This window comes from Lonchura striata, unplaced genomic scaffold, assembly GCF_046129695.1.
Source record: "Lonchura striata isolate bLonStr1 unplaced genomic scaffold, bLonStr1.mat Scaffold_85, whole genome shotgun sequence".
Classification (NCBI taxonomy): Eukaryota; Metazoa; Chordata; class Aves; order Passeriformes; family Estrildidae; genus Lonchura; species Lonchura striata.
The window spans coordinates 107,343-132,756 of record NW_027461188.1 but is presented as its reverse complement, the minus strand read 5'-3'; the positions used below and the strand labels follow the sequence as shown (position 1 = coordinate 132,756).

At 53.4% G+C, this 25,414-nt stretch overlaps 2 protein-coding genes across 2 annotated transcripts in view; both read left to right on the top strand.

Moving 5' to 3' along the window:
• LOC144248765 (uncharacterized) overlaps nt 1-25,414 on the top strand; it is a 646,176-nt gene that overhangs the window by 577,391 nt on the left and 43,371 nt on the right. The window lies entirely within an intron of this gene.
• On the top strand, nt 23,616-24,548 carry LOC110468466 (olfactory receptor 14A16-like). Its single transcript, XM_021526428.3, has one exon. The coding sequence runs from the start codon at nt 23,616-23,618 to the stop codon at nt 24,546-24,548; it is 933 nt and encodes a 310-aa protein (XP_021382103.2).

Below are 25,414 nucleotides of genomic sequence, written 5' to 3'. Positions count from 1 at the left end.
CCCGCAGTGGCCGTGCTCCATGCCCTGGGCCGTCGCGGGGCTGTCCCTGCCTGGGCAGCGCAGGGCTGGGCTGTGTTCTCCGGCTTCTCCCGCAGCCCCTCAGCTCGGGCTGCGCTCGCTCTTTGCCAGGTGCAGCCGTGCAGCGCACACGAGAGCAGGAACGCACCCGTGGCCGCTTCCGCAGAACAGCGCAGGTACCTGCAGCCATCCCCACCTGGGCTGGGCCTGCTGGCACTGCTCAGCCCAGCAGCACACCTGCAGCACTCCGTGGCTTCTTGCCCTTCTCCTACAGCTCGTTTGCAAATTCATCAAGAGAATTCGGCAGGAAGAGATCAGCGCCATGGGCCCTGGGCTCAGAGCCTACTCAGAGCTCCTCGGACATGAGACCAGTGCCGCCCTGCTGGATTTGCTTGTGCAGAGGGGTGTTTCCAGAGCAGAGCAAGTAGGCAGCTGTGGCCAGGCTTCAATTCCCCCATGAGTCACACGGCTTCCCAAGCCACTAGCGCTGGCCCCTATGAGCCTTTGAGGCCATCACAGTGCGGTGGGAAGGGAAGCACTTCTCTGGGGACACTGGGAACACTGCTCCCTCTGGCAGCTTTCCAAGTCTCCCTGTGCCTTCTCCAGGTGCCCGCCATGGTGAGGTACATCCACCAGTGGCTCATGGCCAATGATTCTGCAGAGCACAGGCTGGACAACGCCCTGCTGTATCTCACAGAAGCGCAGCCAAATGACGCGGTAATGACACTCCTGCGTGTGGCCCCATCCTGTGACAGGTATGGGGCCCACCTGCCCAGAGGGCTCAGGGCTCACCCCAACCCATCGCCCTGCACAGCCTGTGCCAGGTGTCTGACCCACAGAGAGTCCCAGGGCCCTCTGGCTGCTCCCTCTGCCAGCCCTGGCACGTCAGCCCCCGAGCCTGCTGCCATTCTCCCTCGCTGCCCCACAGGGGCCTGTCCCCACAGGGCTGGGCTGCCTGGCTGCTGATGGAGAGGGGCAGTGGGCAGAGGCAGAGCCGTCGGTCAACCCAGGCCCCTAGAGATGCCCAGGCCACGGTGTGTGTCTGAGATCCCCTGAGACAGATCTCTAACCCCACAGAGCTGCCATGGCCATGTGGAAGACCATCATGTGCACGCCCTGGACTGCAGAGCTGGCACAGCAGATACTCCTGGATGTGCTGGGGAGCTGGCCAGAGCACAGCACGTGCACCTCCGATGGGGACAAAATGGGTGTCTTTGTCCTGGCTGTGAGTTTCTGCCAGTGGACTTTGCTGGCCCCAAGGCCACCTCTCCAGCAGTTCTCCATCCTCCCTCCCCCACAGCGTCTCCCTGCCTCAGGCACTGGGCTGAAAGCTGGCCTAGGGACAGCTGCAGGGCCACCAGGCCCGGTGCTCCCCCTGTGGCTCTCCGGGCCTCTCCGTCCCATGCTCGGGCTCTGCCACACAAACACCTCGGCACTGAGCCCTGTCTCAGGGGGCTTTGTCCTTTGCAGGCAACTGTGGTGATATGGAAGATCCTCCAGGAGCCCTGTGTCCCAGATATAGTGATGGAGCATTTCCCACAGTTATTTTTGCATCTGCTCTTCCAAGTGTTCTTCAGCACCAAAGAGATGCCAGAGGCGGTTGATACCTTCTGGAAGGGATGCCACGAAGGACACGGCCTTGCCACCAGCCCCAGCAGGTGCTCTATCCCAGTCCTTCTGTACCTGCCACATGGCCAGGGCAGGAGCCAGTGCTCCCAGTGTGACCTGGGCTTTGCTCTGCACTCAGGTTTGCAGTGAGGACCCTGAAGTCCCTGCTGTGCCAAATGGACTATGAGGATGTGGTGGTGTCAATGGAACACAAACGTGGCTGGGACATGCTGCTCTGTGCTGACACCCACATTTATGCAGTGGGTCTGCTGGCCAGGTGTGACCCCCTTCTCCCCATTGCTCCCGGCATTTCTGCTCTGTGTCTGGGGTATCCCACTCAGTCCCCGTGGCTGTGGGCCAGAGGCACGAGGGACGGCCAAGCAGACTGGGAAAGGCTGGGAGAGGAGGGTGCCCAGTAGCAGCCACATCTCAAAGGGCCCAGGTCCCCCTGCAGGGTGGGGGGGTAAAGACAAGAACTGCATCAGTCTGTCCTGGGAGGGGCTTCCCCCCCCGGCTCAGGGTCTTAGTGTCGTAGGAGCAGGCCCCCAGACGGGTAATCATTATCACTGACTCCAGGTATTGCAGAAGTCTGATCAATAATTAACTTTATTAGGAAACCCATTGTTCTTATAGATAGTTATGATATAGGTAGATTTAATTGGTTTTCTAGTCTAAACACTATCACCATTAGTTAATTAAGAAAGAACCCTTTGGTAGACAAATCTGCATAACATATACCACGTGTTCACAATACGAGGTGCAGCATGTTAAGATAAGAATGATTTTCATTCTTTCCTCTGATCTTCTCAGACTTTCTCAGGCGATGCCTGGGAAAGTTTTCTGTTTCTCTCTGAGGCCAGAGAGCTGCTGCCACATCTTAGTGCCATTTTCCGCCTTCCAGGGAGATGCGCAATGAATCCACCTGCTTGTGCAAAAGCATCTCAGACTGTCTCCTTCAGTTGCTCAGCAAAGAGATGCCATACTGGCACTTCCCTGCCATGGCATTCCTTGTGGAGGTGAGTTTGAAGGCCGGCACTGCCTCCCAGCTCTCTGCCCTCTCGTAGCCGCAGCTGCCTGGGACGGTGCCCACGCCCTGCGCTGCTGCCTGGTCCCCGCCCTGTGCGGTTCTGGGCTCCTGCCGGCCGGGTCCCCTGTCACTGCCCTGTGCCTTTCAGGTCCTGCATTGCCTGGACTTGAGCGCATGCAGGGACAGCATCATGGATCTCTTGTCGAGGCACTTGCTGAGTGCGTGCACAGAGATGCGCCGCCAGGTTCTGAGGGCCCTCCTCTTGCTCAGGGATAATCCCTCGCTGGTAAGGAGGGGCAGCAGCTGAAGCCGTGCAGGCAGCGTGGGGCTGGGGAACACAGTCGCTGGATCTTGGCTGGGCTTCAGGCACTGGGGCAGCCGCTCCCAGCTCTCCTGCCTCCCACTGCAGCTGCCCGAGGGCTGCGGGACAGGCCTTTGGCCTCTGGGCCCTGTGGCAGCAGGGTGGCCTTTCACACACCTTTGCTCCACACAGGCCAAAAGAATGTGGAGCCTGACTGAGGCCTCGCACTGCTCACCAAGGATCCTTGGATGGTGAGAAGGGGGCAGTGGCTGAAGCTGCGCTGGGCAAAGCAGCCCCTTGGGCTGGCAGGGCTTCAGGAGCTGAGGCAGCTGCTCCCAGCTCCCCTGGCTCACCTGCCCCAGTGCTTTGGGAAAGGCCTTCGGCCTCTCTGTGATGTCACACGGACATCTCTGTGATGTCACACTGAAACTGTGAGGTCACATAGCTGTTTGTGATGTCACAGTGACAGCTATGTGATGTCACAAAGCCCTCTGTGATGTCCCACAAACATTTCTGTGATATCATACAACTTCCTGTGATGTCACACTGACATCTCTGTTATGTCACACAGCTCTCTGTGATTTCACAGGGACATCTTTCTGATGTCACAATATCTCTTGTGATGTACACAGACAACTCTGTGACGCCACAAAGCTCTATGTGATCGCTGTGCTCTCACACATCCTCCTCTGATGTCACAGAGACATTTTTGTGATGTCACACTGACATCTCTCTAATGTCAGACAGCTCTCTGTGATGTCACACGGACATCTCTGTGATGTCACACAACTCTCTTTGATGTCACACTGATATGTCTGTGACGTCACACAGCTCTTTGTGACGTCACACTGAGATCTCTGTGATATCACACAACCTCCTGTGATGTCACACAATCAACTCTGTGATGTCACACATCTTTTTGTGAGGTCACACAGACACACAACTCTCTTTGATGTCACACTGACATTTCTGTGATGTCACACAACTGTCTTTAATGTCACATAGCTCTCTGTGATGTCACACAGCTTTTTGTGATGTCACATGGACATCTCTGTGATGTCACACTGCTCTCTGTCTTGTCACAAGATCATCTTTGTGATGTCACACAATCTCCACTTGATGTCACAAAGACATCTGTGTGAGGTCACTCTGACATCTCTGTGATGTCACACAGCTCTCTGTGATGCCACACGGTCAGCTCAGTGATGTCATACAACCTCCTATGATGTCACAATGACATCTCTATGATGTCACACTGAAACCTTTGTGACGTGGCACAGCTCTCTGTGATTTCACACTAACCCTGTGATGTCACAAAGCTCTCTGTGAGGTCACACTGACATCTCTGTTATGTCACACAACTTCCTGTGATGTCACAGAGACATATCTGTGAGGTCACACTGACATATCTGTGATGTCACATAGCTCTCTGTGACATCACATGGACATCTCTGTGATGTCACACAGCCTCCTGTGATGTCACATGAACATCTCTGTGATGTCACACTGACATCTCTGTGATGTCACACAGCTCTCTGTGATGTCACATTGACTTCCCTGTGATTTCACACACTCTGTGATGTCATAATGACATCTCTGTGATGTCACACCACTCTCTGTGATGTCACATGGACACCTTTGTGATGTCACACAACCTACTGTGATGTCACAGAGACATTTCTGTGATGTCACATGGAGATCTCTATGATGTCACACAGCTCTTTGTGATGTCACACAGATATCTGTGATGTCACATGGACATCTCTGTGATGTCACATTGACTCACTGTGATGTCACAAAGCTCTCTGTGATGTCACATGGTCATCTCTGTTATGTCACACTGAGATCTCAGTGATGTCACACAACCTCCTGTGATGTCACACAGTCATCTCTGTGATGTCACACAGTATTTTGTGATGTCACACAGACATCTCTCTGATGTCACACAACTCTCTTTGATGTCACACTGACATTTCTGTGATGTCACACAACTCTCTTTAATGTCACACAGCTCTCTGTGGTGTCACACAACTTTTTGTGATGTCACACGGACATCTCTGTGATGTAACACTGGCATATCTGTGATGTCGCACAAAATACTGTGATATTACATTGGCATCCCTTTGATGTCACACATCTCTCTGTCATGTCACGCGGTCACATCTGTGATGTCACACTGACATTTCTGTGATGTCACACAATTTTTTGTGATGTCACATGGACATCTCTTTGATGTCACACAACTCTCTGTCATGTCACACTGTTCTCTGTCATGCCACAAGGTCATCTTTGTGATGTCACACAAGCTCCACTTGATGTCACCTAGACATCTCTGTGATGTCACTCTGACATCCCTGTGATGTCACACAGCTCTCTGTGATGTCACATTGACATCTCTGTGATGTCACAATGATATGTCTGTGATGTCACACAGACAGCTGTCTGTGATGTCACACTTACATCTTTGTGATGTCATGCAAGCTCCTGTGATGTCACAGAGACATCTCTGTGATTTCACACAGCTCTCTGTGATGTGACACTGACATCTCAATGATACCATGAAGCTCTCTGTGATGTCACACAGTCATCTCTGTGGTGTCACACTGACATGTCTGTGATGTGACACTGACATCACAGCCTGGAGCAGAGCCCGCGCGGCCTCGGGCTGCAGCAGCGGGCAGGGGCACAGCTGCCAGCCCGCACACCGAGCACCGCGCTCAGGGGCTGCTCCAGGCTGGGGCTGCAGCTTCCCGGCCCTCCTTACCAGGATCTTAATGAACCTCCACAGTTTCTCCTTCTTTACAGATTTTTCAAGGTCTCTCCTATTCAGGAATTTGGCCAAACAAAGCAGGGTTTCCCGAGAAGACTGGAGAGCAATAGAGACACGGAAATGGCCCCACAGCCCAGGATCAGCATCCCTGTGCCAGGGCCAGGAGGAGGCTGCAGCCCGCCAGGCACCAGGGCAGGAGGCAGCCGAGCCCCCTCCCAGGGGGACAGCAGCAGCCCGCGAGTCCTCACCTCTGCCACACACTGATTCTCATCATGGCAGTGGAAGAAGAGTGGCAGCAGGCTCTTACACACTTGTGCCATCAGGGGCTTTTTTCCTTCTTCTTCTACAGCAGACAGCAAGGTTCGAAAGACAAACATGGAGAGCTGCTGCACGTGGCTATCATCCTGTGGAACAGGAAGGAAACAAGACCTTGGCATCAGCTGATCCTGGCCCACGTTGGTGCAGGCCTGCATCTCCACAGGGCACCAAGTGTCTGGGCAGCAGCCAGTGGCCGTGGCTGAGGGCACAGAGCCTTACGTGGTCAAAGAGTGGCAGGAGCACCTTAGCCAGCTGCAGGGCGATGGGGCTGGGTATTGGGGCGTCATTGTCCAGGAACAAATCACTAACTAGAACAATGGCCATCCTGACCACATCACTATCATTTTCCTGCAGGAGCTCTCCGAGGCTTTCGGTCAGGCTCCACATTCTTTTGGCCTGTGCGGAGCAAAGGTGTGTGAAAGGCCACCCTGCTGCCACAGTGCCCAGAGGCCAAAGGCCTGTCCCGCAGCCCTCGGGCAGCTGCAGTGGGAGGCAGGAGAGCTGGGAGCAGCTGCCCCAGTGCCTGAAGCCCAGCCAAGTTCCAGCGACTGTGTTCCCCAGCCCCACGCTGCCTGCACGGCTTCAGCTGCTGCCCCTCCTTACCAGCGAGGGATTATCCCTGAGCAAGAGGAGGGCCCTCAGAACCTGGCGGCGCATCTCTGTGCACTCACTCAGCAAGTGCCTCGACAAGAGATCCATGATGCTGTCACTGCATGCACTCAAGTCCAGGCAATGCAGGACCTGAAAGGCACAGGGCAGTGACAGGGGACCCGGCCTGCAGGAGCCCAGAACCGCACAGGGCGGGGACCAGGCAGCAGCACAGGGCGTGGGCACCGTCCCAGGCAGCTGCGGCTACGAGAGGGCAGAGAGCTGTGAGGCAGCGCCGGCCTTCAGACTCACCTCCACAAGGAATGCCAGGGCAGGGAAGTTCCAGTATGGCATCTCTTTGCTGAGCAACTCAAGGAGACATCATGAGATGCTTTTGCACAAGCAGGTGGATTCATTGTGCATCTCTCTGCAAGGAGGAAAATGGCACTAAGATGTGGCAGCAGCTCTCTGGCCTCAGAGAGAAACAGACAACTTTCCCAGGCATTGCCTGAGAAAGTCTGAGAAGATCAGAGGAAAGAAAGAAAAAACATTCTTATCTTAACATGCTGCACCTCGTATTGTGAACACGTGGTATATGTTATGCAGATTTGTCTACCAAAGGGTTCTTTCTTAATTAACTAATGGTGATAGTGTTTAGACTAGAAAACCAATTAAATCTACCTATATCATAACTATCTATAAGAACAATGGGTTTCCTAATAAAGTTAATTATTGATCAGACTTCTGCAATACATGGAGTCAGTGATAATGATTACCCGGCTGGGGGCCCGCTCCTATGACACTAAGACCCTGAGCCGGGGGGGGGAAGCCCCTCCCAGGACAGACTGACGGAGTTCTTGTCTCTACCCCCCACCCTGCAGGGGGACCTGGGCCCTTTGAGATGTGGCTGCTACTGGGCACCCTCCTCTCCCAGCCTTTCCCAGTCTGCTTGGCCATCCCTCGTGCCTCTGGCCCACAGCCACGGGGACTGAGTGGGATACCCCAGACACAGAGCACAAATGCCGGGAGCAATGGGGAGAAGGGGGTCTCACCTGGCCAGCAGACCCACGGCATAAATGTGGGTGTCAGCACAGAGCAGTGTGCCCCAGCCACGCTTGCGCTCCATTGACACCACCACATCCTCATAGTCCATTTGGCACAGCAGGGACTTCAGGGTCCTCACTGCAAACCTGAGTGCAGAGCAAAGCCCGGGTCACACTGGGAGCACTGGCTCCTGCCCTGGCCGTGTGGCAGGGACAGAAGGACTGGGATGGAGCACTATCTGGGGCTAGTGGCAAGGCCGTGTTCTTCCTGGAATCCCTTCCAGAAGGTATCGACCTCCTCTGGCATCTCTTTGGTTCTGAAGAGCACTTGGAAGAGCAGATGCACAAATAACTGTGGGAAATGCTCCATCACTATATCTGGGACACAGGACTCCTGGAGGATCTTCCATATCACCACAGTTGCCTGCAAAGGACAGAGCAGCCTGAGACAGCGCTCAGTGCCGAGGTGTTTGTGTGGCAGGGCCCGAGCACGGGAGGGAGAGGCCCGGAGAGCCACAGGGGGAGCAGCGGGCCTGGTGGCCCTGGAGCTGCCCCGAGGCCAGGTTTCAGCCCAGCGCCTGAGGCAGGGAGACGCCGTGGAGGAAGGAGGATGGAGAGCTGCTGGACAGGTGACCTTGGGGCCAGCAAAGGCCACTGGCAGAAACTCACAGCCAGGACAAAGACACCCAATTTGTCCCCATCGGAGGTGCACGTGCTGTGCTCTGGCCAGCTCCCCAGCACATCCAGGAGTATCTGCTGTGCCAGCTCTGCAGTCCAGGGCGTGCACATGATGGTCTTCCACATGGCCATGGCAGCTCTGTGGGGTTAGAGCTCTGTCTCAGGGGATCTCAGACACAGCACCGTGGCCTGGGCATCTCAAGGGGCCTGGGTTGACCGACGGCTCTGCCTTTGCCCACTGCCCCTCTCCAGCAGCAGCCAGGCAGCCCAGCCCTGTGGGGACAGGCCCCTGTGGGGCAGCGAGGGAGAATGGCAGCAGGCTCGGGGGCTGACGTGCCAGGGCTGGCAAAGGGAGCAGCCAGAGGGCCCTGGGACTCTCTGTGGGTCAGACACCTGGCACAGGCTGTGCAGGGCGATGGGTTGGGGTGAGCCCTGAGCCCTCTGGGCAGGTGGGCCCCGTACCTGTCACAGGATGGGGCCACACGCAGGAGTGTCATTACTGCGTCATTTGGCTGCGCTTCTGTGAGATACAGCAGGGTGTTGTCCAGCCTGTGCTCTGCAGAATCATTGGCCGTGAGCCACTGGTGGATGTACCTCACCATGGCGGGCACCTGGAGAAGGCACAGGGAGACTTGGAAAGCTGCCAGAGGGAGCAGTGTTCCCTGTGTCCCCAGAGAAGTACTTCCCTTCCCACCGCACTGTGATGGCCTCAAAGGCTCACAGGGCCCAGCACTGTGGCTTGGGAAGCCGTGTGACTCATGGGGGAATTGAAGCCTGGCCACAGCTGCCTACTTGCTCTGCTCTGGAAACACCCCTCTGCACAAGCAAAGCCAGCAGGGCGGCACTGGTCTCATGTCCGAGGAGCTCTGAGTATGCTCTGAGCCCAGGGCCCATGGCGCTGGTCTCTTCCTGCCGAATTCTCTTGATGAATTTGCAAACGAGCTTTGGAGAAGGTCAAGAAGCCATGGAGTGCTGCAGGCGTGCTTCTGGGCTGAGCAGTGCCAGCAGGCCCAGCCCAGGTGGGGATGGCTGCAGGTACCTGCGCTGTTCTGCGGAAGCGGCCACGGGTGCGTTCCTGCTCTCGTGTGCGCTGCACGGCTGCACCTGGCAAAGAGCGAGCGCAGCCCGAGCTGAGGGGCTGCGGGAGAGGCCGGAGAACACAGCCCAGCCCTGCGCTGTCCAGGCAGGGAGAGCCCCAGGATGCCCCAGGGCATGTAGCACGGGCACTGCAGGGTGTCTGCCCAGGCCCTCTTCTGTCCTGTCTATGGGCACGTCCCCAGGGGATGGGATGGGATGGGATGGGATGGGATGGGATGGGATGGGATGGGATGGGATGGGATGGGATGGGATGGGATGGGATGGGATGGGATGGGATGGGATGGGATGGGGCCAAGCTGTCTGTGTCCAAGTGGCCTGGCTCTGCCACTCACCCTTCTGCCGTGGCTGGAACTGCTTCACTTCTTCAGGCTGCTGTGCTGGGGCAGCTCCAGGGCCTTCTTTCTTTTCCTTGCTCCAGGCCACCCTGGGCACAGTTGTAGGTCTGTGCTCTACGTCACTACCTGGATTCATGGCTACTTGTAGGAGAAGGTGGCTCGGAAAAGGTCCAAGTCAGCAAGTCCTGCACTCTGCTCTTGGGGGCTCCAGCCACAAGGACAGGAGACTCCTGTCAAGGATGGTGCAAAGCAAATGCCACAGTCTGCCCTCGAGGGCAGCTGCAGAAGAGATGCCTTGGGAAGGCCAAGGGTCACCAAATGCTCTGCTCTGCCCACGACATCACCTGCAGGAGTAACGCCTCGGGAAAGCCTCGGAGTCAGCCAGGAACGAGTGGCTGTGCGAGGGCTCCTCACAGCACCACTCTGTCCTGTCCTGTCCCGTCGCGTGCACCGAGCACTGTGGTGTGGCCTTGTCACTACCAACACCTATGCCACTGCGTGTCACAAAGGGCCCTTGGAATCCCTGTCCCGTTCCATTCCACGGTGACCATGCTGCACCGTGTCACCAAGGGCCCTTGGATCCCCTGTCCCGTTCCATTCCACGGTGACCATGCTGCACCGTGTCACCAAGGGCCCTTGCACGCACTGCCACCTGCCCTGGGGCCACCCCCAGCCCCCCCAGAGTGGCCCAGGGTGGAAGGAATGCCTTGCCCCAGGTGTGTCAGACAGCCCAACAGGATCTTTAGGAAGGGCTCAGCCCATCAGCAAACGCTGCCCTGCTCTGCGGGCTCAGAGCAGCAGGAGCCCCCGCAGCTGCCGACGCAGCCGCGGCGGGAAGGGCACGGGGCCTCCACAGAAGCTGGCACGGCCTCCTCGGGACACGTCCCACATGGTGGCCATCCTAAGCACGGCCGTGGGACACAGACCAGGAACGTGTGGGCCAGGGCAGGAATGCTGCTCTGAGCCCTGGGGCCCGGGCAGCGCTGACAGCAGCAGGTGAGGCACAGTCCCCGCCCAAGCAGAGTTCCCCCGAGCCCTGGCAGCACCGGTGCCCGTCTCCAGAAACCTGTGCCCCAAAAGGGCTTCTCTGCCAGAGGGCAGCCAAAGCTGGTTTCTGTTGGAGCAGTGGTCCTGTAGAAAAGTTGTAGTCGGTCCAGTGGAAAACCCTAGCTGTGTCCTCTTGGAAACCTGTGGGAAGGCTGCCTCTCTGTCTAGAAATCCCAGGATATATCTAGGTGGGAATGTTTAGCTCTTCCCCCTGGATGGAGCATCTCACCATGGGCTGATTTCATTCTCAGTAACACAGTGGGTCCTTGATAAAAGCCAGGGACGTCATAAAACCAGAAAGCTGGCCGGACAGAACGCACATCCAAACAATATTATTAATGCAATGTTCTCCACTTATTTGAGAGAAGATGGCAGTTTTTATACACTTCTACATAGTTTACAATTTACAAAGGCACTCTGATTGGCAAGCTAACATTGTTTATCTTTGTCTTAAAGTGGCCGAAACCTTACACTATAAACCTATACTACTTCACACCCAGACAGCCCAGTGCTCCCCATCACACCTTAATACAATTTCTAACTGCACCACAAACTCTTAATTTCTAACTGCGTCAGAGGCTGGAAGGCCTCACAGGGCCCAAATCTGAGGCCCAGACTGGAGTAGCTCAAATCTCATTCCAAACATAAATCATGACCTCAGAAATGCTCAGAAATGCTGCAACACTTGATCCCCTGTTAAACAGAAATGGCTCTGGAGGGAGTTATCTCTGAACCACGTGGGGAGACATTGATGGGCCCATTCACAGGAGATAAGGAAAACAGTCCAGAGGCAACTGCTACACAGATGGCAATAGAAAACATCTGGCCTCTCAATCTCAGACAGCAAACAAACTGTATGTTTACTGATAAATGAAATTGGATATTGAAAGATGAAAGAAACGATGGGGAAAAAACATAGATTCCATGAAAATGAAAATCTAAAAGTGAGGGTCATAGATTAGAGGGGAATCTTTGGTATCAGGCATATCAGGAAGTCTGTACCACTTAAGTACCTTATCCAGTGTGGAAAGACAGAAGGGAAATTAGGATAAAAAGGAGGCTGTGTCCTCCAAAAATTGGAAAGACCTCAAGAGAATGCCCCATGGCCTCTCCCTTTATTTGAATAAAATAAAAGGACTCCTCTGTCCCTGTTTAGGACATAAACCTGTGGCAGGCAGCTCTCTGGCCACAGAGAGAAATAACTTTCCCAGGCATTGTCCTGGGGGCAGGCTGTGAGAAGATCAGAGAAAAGAATGAGAAACAATTCTTCTCTTCACTTGCTGCACCTGCTGTTGTGAACATTTGGAATGTGTTATGGAGATTTGTTTACCAAAGGGTGATTTTTAATTAGCCAATGTTGGTGGTGTTTGGATTAGTGGACCAATTAGGTCCAGGTGTATTATAACTGTATAAAAGCAATGGGTTTCTTAATAATGATATATAATATAATGAAGAGGTTGATCATCCTTCTGTGAATCATGGGGTCAATGCTAATTATTACCCAGCTGGGGGCATGTGACAATGACATAAACCTCTGGTGTTTGTGGATTAATTTTCCTGACAAGTTCTTCCCAAACTGTTCCAGCGGGGATCACTCTTCCACAGAGCGCAGTCCTTCAAGGACAACCTGCTCCAGCTTGGGTCCTCCCAGGATCACACGTCCAACCGGGAAACCTCCTCTGGGGTGGGCTCCTCTCTCCACAGGTCTGCAGGTCCCTGCCAGCAATCTGTTCCAGCACAGGCCTCCCACGGGCTCACAGCCTCCTCTCAGGCATCCTCCTGCTGGGGCATGTGCTCCTGCAGGGCTGCAGGGCAATCTCAGCATCCCCGTGCCCTCCCTGTGCTCAGGGCTCAGCTGCCTCCCCAGGGCTCCCCAGGGCTGCAGGGCAATCTCAGCATCCCTGTGCCTGGAGCACCTCCTGCCCCTCCTGCACGGACCTGGCTGTCTGCAGGGCTGCTCCTCTCACACATCCTCGCTCCTTTCTGGACACAATTCCTTTGCTGCAATTGCTTTTCCCTTCTTCAGTGAGTTTACATATTCACAGCAATAACAGAGGCATCAGCACATCCCTGACGGGCCCAGCCCAGGCCAGTGGGCCTCTCCTGGAGCCGGCTGGCATTTGCTCTGTGGGCATGGGGGAGCTTCCAACAGCTTCTTACAGAAACCATTACTTCACCTACCAAAACCTGGCCATGCTAACCCAACAGACTTTCTTATCTATTTCCCACCTCCTCACTACACTAAGAATTTAATGCTAGTGATGATAATCATCAAGTGGTGACCAAGAGAGATATTTAACATGTAAGTCTGCAGGCACTGAAGTTCACACTACAGACTAAATGAAAAAATGCCTCAAACCTACTCATCAAAGAGTCTAACTGCTGGCACATTTGTACATGTGCATTTATTCAATAAAACTCATAATTAGTTGTAATGTTTAGGCTGAATACTAATTTCGCACCAAGATCCAGGTGGCACTGAATTTTAATGTTAAGAGGGACTGGAACATACTACATTCTTTATAATGATTTACATTGACAGTTCACCCTTACTGCTTATGTCACAGCCCTCAGGTATCCAGCTGACACTACAGACTGTCTTTCTCAGGTTCAACACCTACACAAACAGAGAGATGGCCTCCCATCACATCTGCATAGGTAAGATGGGTAAAACGAGAGAAAAATTTCCTTTTCTGATTGTCCAAGATTGGAGCACCAAGATGTTTCTTATTACCATCTGAGTAGGAGCTGCCTCTGGGCAGTTTTCCTTATCTCCTCTTAATGGCCCATCAATGTCTTGCCACATGGCTCAGAGACACTCTCCAGGAGACAGTTCTGTTCAACAGGTGATCAAGGACACACCTCGTGACTCAGAATAACATCAGCCAATTGTGAGATGCTCCAGCCAGGGGGGAGCAGCTAGGCATAAAACCGGGACTTTCTAGACAGAGAGGCAGTCTTTCCACAGGTTTCCAAGAAGACACAGCAACCACATCTACCAATCCAAGAGAACTGCAGCCACTCCAATTTGGACTGCTACCAGCATGCTGGCCAGAGGGGTGTTAGGTTGTATTCTGACTTTGTCAGTGGTCTTCTTTTTGTATTATTGCAGATATTTTTGGGTTTTTTTCTCTTTTCCCAATACATTGTATTTCTGACTTACAGTCTCTCACTGGTTTTTCTTTCAAACCAGAACATTGATACAAAATAAAGAGGAAAGCTGGCAGTCCTCACCCAGAGCTCTGCAGAAGGCTCTGTGGGGAAGCACCTGATGTTATTGAAGCTGTGTGTTCAGCCCAGAGCCCTGGAACGATGAGATTGGCCTGGCTGCCTCAGCCTGTTTGGCGCTGGCTCTTGCACCGTTCTGGCCGTGCTGGTACAGCACTCACTGCTTGCCCAGCTTCCCTGCCATGTGTTGTACATGTTCCTGACCCATAAATCCTGTGAGACTATTGCTGATGGAATAGGGAGGAGTCACACTTTGAAAGAATCCTCTTCAGTTCCCCTTTGTTTGAACAGAGGTAATTCAACAAATCTATCCACAAATGCTGGAAGATATCCTCCAGTTCTGCCCATGGAGATGCAAATGGCCCTGAGCAGCACAAGGGCTTTGTCAGGAAGGCCACTCCTTTCCAGGCTTTCCCCAGGAGCCCCAGGTCAGTCTTTTCTTCTCTGTGCTCCCCTCTGGCTCCATTCCTATGCTGCCTCCAGATCATGAATGTGGCAGGGACAGCCAAGCAAACCACCGTGCATGTGTGCCAATGGATCTTTCCCTCCAGTTCCCACAGAGGCCATGCCAGACACTCCTGTCTGGCTTCCAGGTCTGCAGTTTCCTTCTCCAAGTGCAGCTAGTGCTGCCAAAGGATCACCTCCTGCTCCTTCATCTTCTGGACAATTCCTTTATCATCCTCAGGAGAAATCCCATTCTTTCCAGAGGGCTGGTTGATGCTGACAATGGCCATCAGCACCAGGTACCTATGGAAGATTCCTTCAGCCATGGCTGATCCTTCCCTGAAAGAGAAAGAAAGGAGGACAGAGCCAAGATCCACACTATATTGCCTCGGGAAGAGACAGGAAAGAGGCTCGCCCCTGGCAGGAAGGCTCTGGCCAGCCCTGCAGAAAGGCTGGAGGCCAGAGGTGCTCCTCAGGGCTCGCCTGCTGCTGCCAGTTCCAGTCCAGCTGCCCAAAGAGGCTCCATGAGCACGTGGTGAGGAGGAAGAGGAGGAAGATGCGAGACACAGGGACACAAACCTGAGCAGCTGGGTCGGAGGAGAGAGAAGCTCAGCATTGCAGATGACAGAAGAAACCAAGCCCAGTCTCCCAAGAAGGAGGAGGAGAGGAAGGGCCCCCAAGCTGGCTGCAGGCAGACAATGGAGACCTTTCCCAGATGTTCCCAAATAGGCTGGGGGGAGGGAATACACAGCCCTGCTTTCCAGCTGCTCCCACCACTTCTGTTCCTGCCACTGACTTGAGACAAAGCCTGATGAAATCCTGCTCAGCGTGGGCAAATGAGACCTTGAAGGACTTAGTGTCAGGTCAAGGCTTCCTTTCCCTCCCAAAGCCTTCCCTTGGCAGCCTTGGGCAGGGGATTCATCCTCCCTCCCTCCTCCTTCCCACAGACCTGCTCGGAACCACTCCATGGGCACTTTCCATTCTCTGTGTCTGTCCTCAAGTGCATTGCCAACCTGGGTCAGTCCTGGCCCTGTCCTGAGCTCCCAGGAGCTCGCAGGCTGAGATGGCAACGCTCAGCCACACCAGGGCCCTGCCCCTGTCAGCAGCACCCCCACAAACAGCAGCAGCAGCGGCAGCAGCAGCAGCAGCAGCAGCAGCAGCAGCAGCAGCAGCAGCAGCTGCAGTCGCCTCTCAGCTGTTGGTGCCCCTGCACTGCAGCCACTCCCGCTGGCACCAACGTTCCCTTGTGGCCTTGGAGACAGTCATGAATTCATCCATGGGGTCACAGAGCCATGGAATCCCAGAGTTCCAGGTTCCTGGAATTCTAGAGTCATTGAATCTTGAGAACCACACTCAGAGGAGGAGGAGGGGGAGGAGGAGGAGGACGAGGATGAGGAGGAGGACAAGGAAGAGGAGGAGGATAAAGAGGAGGTGGAAGATGAGGAGGAGGAATAGGAGGAAGAAGAGAGAACGAGAACAAGGAGGATGATGAGGAGAATGATGAGGAGGAGAACTAGGAGGAGGAGGAGAAGAAGGAGGAAGAGGAGGACAAGGAGGATGAGGAGGAGAAGGAAGATGAACAGGAGGAGGAGGAGGACAAGGAGGAGAATAAAGAAAAGGAGGAGGACCAGGATGAGAAGGACAAGGAGGATGAGGACGAGCAGGATGGGGAGGACCAGGAGGAGGAGGAGGAAGATGAGGAGGAGGAGAAGGAGGAGAATGAGGATGAGGAGGAGGACGATGAGGAGGAGGAGGATAAGGATGAGCAGGACAAGGAGGAGGAGGAGGAGGAGGGGGAGGACGAGGGGGAGAAAGAGAACAAGGAGGATGAGGAAGACCAGTAGGAGGAGGAAGAGGAGGAGAAGGAGGAGGACGAGGACGAGGATGAGGATGAGGACAAGGATGGGAATGAGAAGGAGGAAGATGAGGAGGAAAGCGAGGAGGAGGAGGCGGAGAAGGGGTTGTTAAAAGAGCAGTTAAATAATGAGACCTGGGAACCTGTCCCCATGGAGAACCCATCTCCAGATGTGCTCCATGCCCTTAACAATGGCCCCTGGGGAAATGGAAACCCCCTGGCTGTGCACGGCTGCTCCCAGTGTGCAAATACAGCCCTGGGCAGTGAGACTGGGACTGCCTGGGAAATTGTTCTGGGTGTGATGGCCCTGGCAGGGCCAGCCCAGAGGCTGCAGGGCTGGACCCTCATCCACTGGAATTAGTTAGGATAAATCAGAAGCAAAGGAGAGTTAACAATAGAGGAACAGGAATCCAGATTTCTCCAGGACACTTTGGTTTGGTAACTGCTCACTGGAGCTTGGCCTTGCAAAGTGCTCATGTCATGGGAGGAGGAACTGATGCAGATTATCAAGGAGAAATTGAAGTAATTTGGTTAAACAATAGTGAACAAAATTGGATTATTCAAACCCATGACAAAGTAGCACAATTATTGATATTGTCAGTGTTTAGAACAATTGGAAAAAAAGGAGGTCCACTTCAAATCACTGCTGTTGGTGGAGATAAAGGGTTTAGATCCAGCAGTGCTAATAATGGAGCCAGAGTGTGGGTCCAGAGGCCAAAAGGCCTCCCGAGGCAGCTGAAGAACAGCTCCTGGGAAGGACAGCAGTGTTTGAATCCTGAAACCTGGGCAGGAATGATGGGAATGTGTCCCTGCAGCCAAGTGCTCTGTGTGAGAACAGGTAGATATTACAGGAGATTGTTTTACACATCCTGCCAGGCCAAATCTCCCTGTTTGCCCCAGTGAAAACTCGTGACCTGGGCTCCATCTAGGATGGAGACAGGGCCAGGCTCTTGTACTGCCCAAGATGTATCCCTTGAAGGCCTTTTAATAAATACCTGCTTTATTCCTTTAACACTGCCTAGCTCTGTTCTAGGCAGCCTCTCAAGGCATCACCACCAAACCAAGGGAACACGGACCAGGTCTGGCTGGCTGGGCCTCCTGGGGACCACCTGACCACCTTGGCATGTCCAGGGCTGCTTCTCACCTGCCCTGAGGCACTGGGGCTCTGGGCTTTCCTTCCTATGGGAGAGAACTCTCCTTCTCCTCCATGGGCCATGGCCAAAACTGGGATTCCTCCTCCAAAACTCTGTACATCCAAGGATTGCTCCCAAGTGAAAGCTGCCAGGACAGACAGGTCTGGCTGCCCTTGGCCTCTTGGAGACTGCCTCTCATCTGCTTTTGAAACCCTGGGGTCAGTGCTTTCCTTCCAATGAAAAGAATTGTCCTTCTCAAGGTGTCCGAGGTCAAAATTGAGATTCCTCCTCCCAAATTCTGTGTATGCAAGGATTCCTCCATGACAAAAGCAGCCAGGAAGAACAGGTCTGTTTGCATGAGCCTCCCAAGAGCCACCTCTTTCTTTTTCTGCCTTTGAAACACTGGGGCCCTGTGCTTTCCTTCCTATGGAAAAAACTGTCCTTCTCCAGGTGTCCATATCTGAAATTGGGATCCCACCTCTAAAATTCCCTATATCCAAGGGCTGCTCCCAGGCAAAATCTGCCAGTACCATCAAGCCTGGCTGGCCTTGGCCTTTGGTGGCTGCCCCCGCCGCACTGGGGCTCGGTTCTTTCCTTCCCATGGAGATCCCTGTGACACTGTGGGCACCTCATGGAACCAAGGGGATCATTGTGGCACCACTGGAGCCCATGGAACCAAGGGGCCATGGTGACACCACGGGGCTTCATGGACCCAGAGACCATTATGACTCTGTGGGGCCTGATGGAACCGTGGAGACCATTCTGATCCTTCAGGGCCTGGGATCACCAAAGGGGCATTGTGACACCTCAGGGCCTCCTGGAAGCAAGGGACCATTGGGACACTGTGGGGCCCCATGGAACTGAGGGAACATGGACCAGGTTTGGCAGGCTTGGCCTGCCGGGGGTCACCTGACAGGTCTGGCTGATGTTGGGATGCCAAAGGCTGCCTCTCATCAGCTCCTGGAGCACTGGGGCTCTGTGCTTTCCTTGCTTTGGAAAAGAACTGTCCCTCTCTTAACATACCCATTGTCAAAATTGGTACTCTCCATAAAAAATTTCCTATATGCAAGTGTATCTTGCAGAAAAAAACCTCCCAGTTCTGGCTGGCCATGTCCTCTGGTGATCATCTCTCATCCACCCAGGGAAACACTAGGGCTCTGTTCCTTTATTCCTATGGAAAAGAATGGGTCTTCATCTCCAGAAACCATGGCCAAAATTAGAATTTAGCCTCCCAAATTCCGTATATCCAAAGAGTGCTCCCAGACAAAAGTAGCCAGGACAGACAGGTCTGGCTGGCTCTGTCCTCTGATGATTTTCTTAGACCATGAGCTGAATATTTTCATTTGAAAATACCTTGGATAGGGCCCAGAGATCTCCCAAGGAGGGGTTCTGAGGCCTTGGGCATATGACCACTACATATGGACAAAGGAGCTCTGTGCTCTGTGCTGCTGTGGTGGTTTTGCATCACAGAAGTGATGTCCTGAGAGAAGTTGCTAGCAGTTTCCTCTGTGTCTGACAAAAAAACAATCAGTAATTAGCTTTGAGAATGGACAATCAGTTAAACTTAAGGAACTAAGGAATGCCTCTGTGCAGACACAAGTTAAAGGATGAGAAAGCCTGGCTGGGTCTCTTTCCCTTCAGGCCATAAAGAGGTGCCAAGGCCGGCCCAGCCCCATCTCAGCCTTCTGGCCTGGCTGCTGAGATCCTGGCCCTGCCCCAGCGCGGCCCAGCCTGACACAGCCCCAGCGCAGCCGCTGCAGAAACCTCCATGGCAAAACAGCTCCGGCCGCAAGCACCGAGCCCGGCCGGGCTCACGGAACCATCTGCAGCCCCGGGAGATACTGACTCTGCCAGTGCTGCCATCCTCCCTCCAGTGAGAGAAAAGGACACAGGGCAGGCACACAGAGGAGCAACATGAACACACCGAGGGCAGGGAAGAGGAAGTTGAGTCCCAGATGGGAGGGATGAGGAGATGCCTTGATCTTGGGGCTGGAATCCTCTGGTAAAACTATGGAGAAGGATGTCATTGATATATCAGACTCTCTTTTTTCTCTGTAAGGCATTGAAAAGTATGGGGAAATTACTTGTTTCAGCAAAGGCCTCCATGCTAAAGTAAGCAAATGTTGCAGTTGCTGTGATCCCATGAGAAGTTTGAACAGAGAAAGAGAGAAAAGTGATGAGAACCTGTGCCCCCAGGAAGAGGAAGACCTCTGTTCCCAGAGATGAAGATTATTTCAGAAATTGGTGAAAAGAACTTTTGCTGCTAAACAGCTCATCTTTTAACTAATATCCCATAACATTGGCTATAAAGACAGCTGTGGGAAAAGCTGTGGAAAAATGGGAGGGACTTCACAATTACAGATTTTCCTGGGCATCTGCTATTCATGGAAATTAAAAGCCATGAGATAACTGTTTTCTTGTGGCGAAGTCTCCATAACATTAACAAGAGGAACTTTTCTCCCTTTTAGCTGACAATTTAGGTTTGATCTCTTTACACTGTCAGGTTGTACGGAGAGGGGAAGTGTTCTGAAAGTTTTGTTCTGATTCTTATTACCCTTTTAGTTACTGTTAATAAACTTGTCTTTAGAAATTTAAACTTTTCTTTTAAAGTTCTGAGCCTACTTTGCTATTCTCCTAACCCTATCTCACAGTATATTCTAGTGAGTGCACTGGTAATCAAGCAACACCGAACCAACCCACTAAATAATGCATTGGCCAAGAAATCTCAAACTGGCAAACCAAAACCACTACAGAAACTTCCTGATGAACTGCCCCAGACAAGAGGGAAATCAAGGCAGAGCCATGGTTTGTCAGGACTTGATGATCCTAATGAGCTCCGTGGTGCATTTGGAGCTGAGCCCTGGAACTTCAGGGCCTGAGAGGAGATTGCACAAAACTTTGCCAAAGGCAAAGTCAAGAGGAAACACCCAATTGTGTCTCAAGGCATTAATGGGACCCACTGAGGTCCATCCCCAACAAAGGCTCCTCATGGACTCCTTGGAGGAGAGAACTGGAGGCCAGGATGGCACAAAAACCTCTCAGAGACTCAAAATGGCACAAAAACCTCTCAGATACATTCAGTGTGGAAAGGAGAATCCAAAGTACTTTAAAAATCTTGACTTTCTCGAAGTATTAATGAGCCCCACTGAGTGGCAGCAAAAAGCTCTCAAGGAACTCATTAAAGCAGATAATTGGGGGCATCATTGCACAAACCTGTCACAGAGCCCTACCAAAAGGGAAACACCAAGTACCTTAAAAGAACTGAAGTACCTTGAAGCATTCATGAGTCCCAGTGAGTGTTGTTACTGACAAAGCCTCTCCAGGGACTAATTACAGCAGATAATTGGAGGCCATGATTGCATAAACCTCTCAGAGACTCCAAGGCAAAAGCAAAAGCCAAAGTCCTTTGAAAAACCTGCAGTCCCTGGGAGCATGAAGGAGCCCCCAGGGCCATTCCTGACCAAGGCTCCCCAGGGACTCCTTCCAGCAGATCCTTGAGGCCACTGGGATGTGGGCATGGGGGGGATGCTGAGGGCAGGACAAGGGGGTGACAGTGCCCAGCCTGGCTGGGGCTGTGCCAGGAGGCCCCAGGGCCTCAGGACAAGGTGTCTCCTCACAGCCCTGGGTGGCACAGACCCTGCTGTGCCCCAGGGCACCAAGACTTGGCTTCTCTTTGTCCCCACCTGGCATCAGTGCCTCCAGTTCTCTGCTCTGCCTGGGGCCTGGGGACACTTTCTCAGTCGTGTCCCTCAGTGGGACCCATTAAAAGTCCAAGAAACTTTGGAGTTGGATTGTGACTTGGAGTTCTGCAGAGGTTTCTGCAGCTCCCGCTCAGGGCCTGACGTTCAGGGCTGAGCTCAAAGCCCCAGAGGGTCATTAAAGTCCTTGTGCTGTGTCTGTGCTGCTGAGCTGGGCTCCTGGCACAGAGGGTGATCCTGGTAACCAAGCAGAGCTTCAAAAGCACATTTCTCTTGCTGAGCAGCTCTTCTGCCAGCCCAGCAGGGCTGGGGCACTGCCTGCAGCCAGCCCGGGCACAGCACAGAGGCACAGAGAGCTTCAATCAGTCAGGGCTGGGAAGGGGCTGAGAAGTGCCTGGGGCAGAATCCCTGCCAGCCCTTGGCACAGGAACCTCTGGCTGCAGGACAATGCAGCTGCAGCTCCTGGAGAGATCTCCTAAAGCTGGAACATGCCAATGCCCACAGAGCCTGTGAGTGCATTCTCTGCTCATCTCCTGTGCAGAGCAGCCAGGGGTGCCCAGGGCTGTCCTGCAGAGCAGGGTCCTGCAGCCCAGGGCGCTGTGCTGGGCCAGGGACTCTGCTGCCTGCCAGGGACAGCTCTCAGCCGGCCCTGGAGCTGCTCCCAGCGCTGGCCAGGAGCTGTGGGGGGAAGGAGCCACCCTGAGCAGGGCAGGTGCTGCTGCTGAGAGGGGCTGGCTGGGGCAGGGCTGCTCCCAGCTCCAGACCAGCCTGGGCACAGCTCCGGAGGACACTTCCCAAAGAAGGTAAGCCTGGGATTGCTGTAAAGGTCAGGAGCTTTCCTGAGAGTGTTTTCAATTTCCTTCTTAGAGCCGGATGGGAATGTTGGGGTGGTGATAAAAATATTTTGGTTTTCATATATTTTTCAATTATCTGTAGCTCTGTAAATTGCTATTATATAGTTATAAATCTATATTCCTTTTTTTACTCTATTAAACAATTAATTACCTTTATTAAATTACTATTATATACTTATATAATTGTAATTCTTAACTGACTCTAGTATGTTTCCTACCTATCTCTAAGATTTAAGAACAATAAGCTGACTGTCTAAACACATTCCTGAAATACTGTATAGTCTTATTATCAGGAATAGGATCTGCAAGAAGAATACACACAATGTGAGTAGTTACAAGTAAAGTGTGGCAAAGAGCCCCTTGGACTTACTCCAACGGGTTGAGCCAGGGGTGTGTAACCGGGGCAACTGAATCTCCCATTGGATGTTCCTGTTCAATATCCTAAATAATCAACATTAACAAATTGTTGAAATCAGGGGCTGGGTGTGCCCCATTCCCACTGGGACACCTGGAAGCTTCCAATAAAGGTCTGGTTTTTACTTTACTGTTCTAACACTACTGCAAGGGCTTTTTTTTTCCTTTAATTATAGACAACAGGGGGTTGAGAGAAGCAGAACAGGAATTGTAATCCCAGAATGACAGAACATTCTGGGTTGAAAGGGACACACAAGATCATCAAAGGAATGTTTGAACATTTACAGAGACTCCAGAACTGTGACTTTGGGTGGTCAGTGTCTCTGCTGGGAGCCTCCCAAATGGCCTTCAGCCACTCCTCAGCCCTGGGCAGCAGCAGCATCACCTCTGCAGGGCCCAGCAGGGCTCTCCTGAGCTGCCCTTGCCCAGCTGCACACAGAGCCTGCCCCAGCCAGGGCCCTGCACACAGGCAGGTTTCTGTAGGGCCGGGCCCAGGGCACACAGGGTGGGATGGGCTCTGTGAGCGCTGGCAGGGACAAGGCACCTCTCAGGAGGGGATGTCCAGGCCCAGGGAGATGCTCAGGGAAGCAGAGGGGGCTGAACAGAGCAGTGCTGGGGGAACAAGCCCATCCAGCCCCTCACCTTCCCTCAGCCACAGGGAATCCTTTACCTCTCACAGCTCTCAGTGGGAAACTCTGAGTGCAGCAGGAATTCTGGGGATTTCTGACCTCAAAGAGACAGGAATCGTGTGTGGGTAGGATAACAATTCCTTAAACCAACTCCTGCCATCTTTTTCCCCTAGAAGTGTGCATGCTGATGGTACCAAGCCTTTCTACAGTAGGAGTGATTCCTATGACAAATCCTGAATATCCAGCCTTGTCCCTCTGCCACAGGGACACAAACCCAAGGCAGCAGGGTGGCAGCAGATGGCTCCTCAAGAGCCCCCAGGCACAGGCTGGCTGCTCCTGGCATACTCAGCCAACACAACTGGAGCTCAGGCTGGGACCTGGGTGAAGGTTTTCCCAGAGCAGGAGCAAGGGTGGGTGAATCCCAGCAGGACAGGCTGCAGGGAATGGCCCAGGTTTGGCTCCAAGCAGCCTCTCCTGACTTGTCACTGTTTTTTCTCCATGAACAGGTGCCCATGTGCAGCCACAGCAAATGTCCAACAGCAGCTCCATCAGCCACTTCCTCCTGCTGGCACTGGCAGACACGCGGCAGCTGCAGCTCCTGCACTTCTGCCTCTTCCTGGGCATCTCCCTGGCTGCCCTCCTGGGCAACGGCCTCATCATCAGCGCCGTAGCCTGCGGCCACCACCTGCACACGCCCATGTTCTTCTTCCTGCTCAACCTGGCCATCAGTGATCTGGGCTCCATCTGCACCACTGTCCCCAAAGCCATGCACAATTCCCTCTGGGACACCAGGAACATCTCCTACTCAGGATGTGCTGCTCAGGTTTTTCTGATTATCTTCTTCCTTGGAACAGAGCTTTCTCTCCTTACCATCATGTGCTATGACCGCTACGTGTCCATCTGCAAACCCCTGCACTACGGGACCCTCCTGGGCAGCAGAGCTTGTGCCCACATGGCAGCAGCTGCCTGGGCCAGTGCCTTTCTCAATGCTCTGCTGCACACAGCCAATACATTTTCCCTGCCCCTGTGCCATGGCAATGCCCTGGGCCAATTCTTCTGTGAAATCCCACAGATCCTCAAGCTCTCCTGCTCCAAATCCTACCTCAGGGAACTTAGGCCTCTTGCTGTTAGTGTCTGTTTGGTATTTGGCTGTTTTGTGTTCATAGTTTTCTCCTATGTGCAGATCTTCAGGGCTGTGCTGAGGATCCCCTCTGAGCAGGGACGGCACAAAGCCTTTTCCACCTGCCTCCCTCACCTGGCCGTGGTCTCTCTTTTCCTCAGCACTGCAGTGTTTGCCTACCTGAAGCCCCCCTCGATCTCCTCCCCATCCCTGGATCTGGCCCTGTCAGTTCTGTACTCGGTGGTGCCTCCAGCCTTGAACCCCCTCATCTACAGCCTGAGGAACCAGGAGCTCAAGGCTGCAGTGTGGACACTGATGACTGGATGCTTTCAGAAACATTAAATGGCTGGCCAATTTCTGCAAATCACTTGTAATAAAATTCATCTTTTATACTTCTTGTTGGTTTCATTTTCGACTTCCTTCGTTTTACATATTAATGTTGCCACAAAGAAATGCTATTGTTTGTGCCATTTCTTATTTGATTCTCTCCACTATACATGCAGGCACAGACTGTGTCAATGAGGGGCTGCACTCTCGGTGGCTTTCAAGGAAATAAAGGATCTCCCAGCACAGTTTTCTGAAGACATGCTCCCTTATTGCCTTCTCTGGAGCTGCAGCAGAAATGTCTGTGTGCAGGGCTGGGGCAGATCAGTGCTGGCAGAGCAGCTCTGGTCCTGCTGGCCACACCATTCCTTATCTAGACCAGGAGCCATTTTCCTTCTTGGCCACCTGGGCACACGGCTGGCTCATGTCCAGCCTGCTGTCCATCAGTCCCTGCAGGTCCCTTTCTGCCTGGCTGCTGTCCAGCCCCTCTGTCCCCAGCCTGTAGCGCTGCAGGGGTTGTTGTTGCCAAAGTGCAGGACCCGGCACTTGGACTTGTTAAACCTCACCTTGTTGGATTTGGGCCCTGGATCCAGCCTGTCCAGGGCCCTGTGCAGAGCCCTCCTACCCTCCAGCAGATCAACACTCACATCCAGCTTGGTGTCATCTGCAAAGATGTCCTTGGTTCCAAGGGGCCACTCTGTGTCACAATGTCCCTTTGGTTACACCAGGCCCTGCACTGTCACACTGGTCTCCTTGGTTCCATGGAACCCCAAAATGTGACAATGGACTCCTTGGTTCCATGGGGTTCACAGTGTCACAATGTTCTCGTTTGTGCCGCATTTTCACAGTGGCCCCTTGGTCCCATGGGGCCCAGGGTGTCACAA

Bases quoted from the DNA above. Each gene is read 5' to 3' on its own strand.
- LOC110468466 (XM_021526428.3), top strand. From the start codon at position 23,616: ATGTCCAACAGCAGCTCCATCAGCCACTTCCTCCTGCTGGCACTGGCA.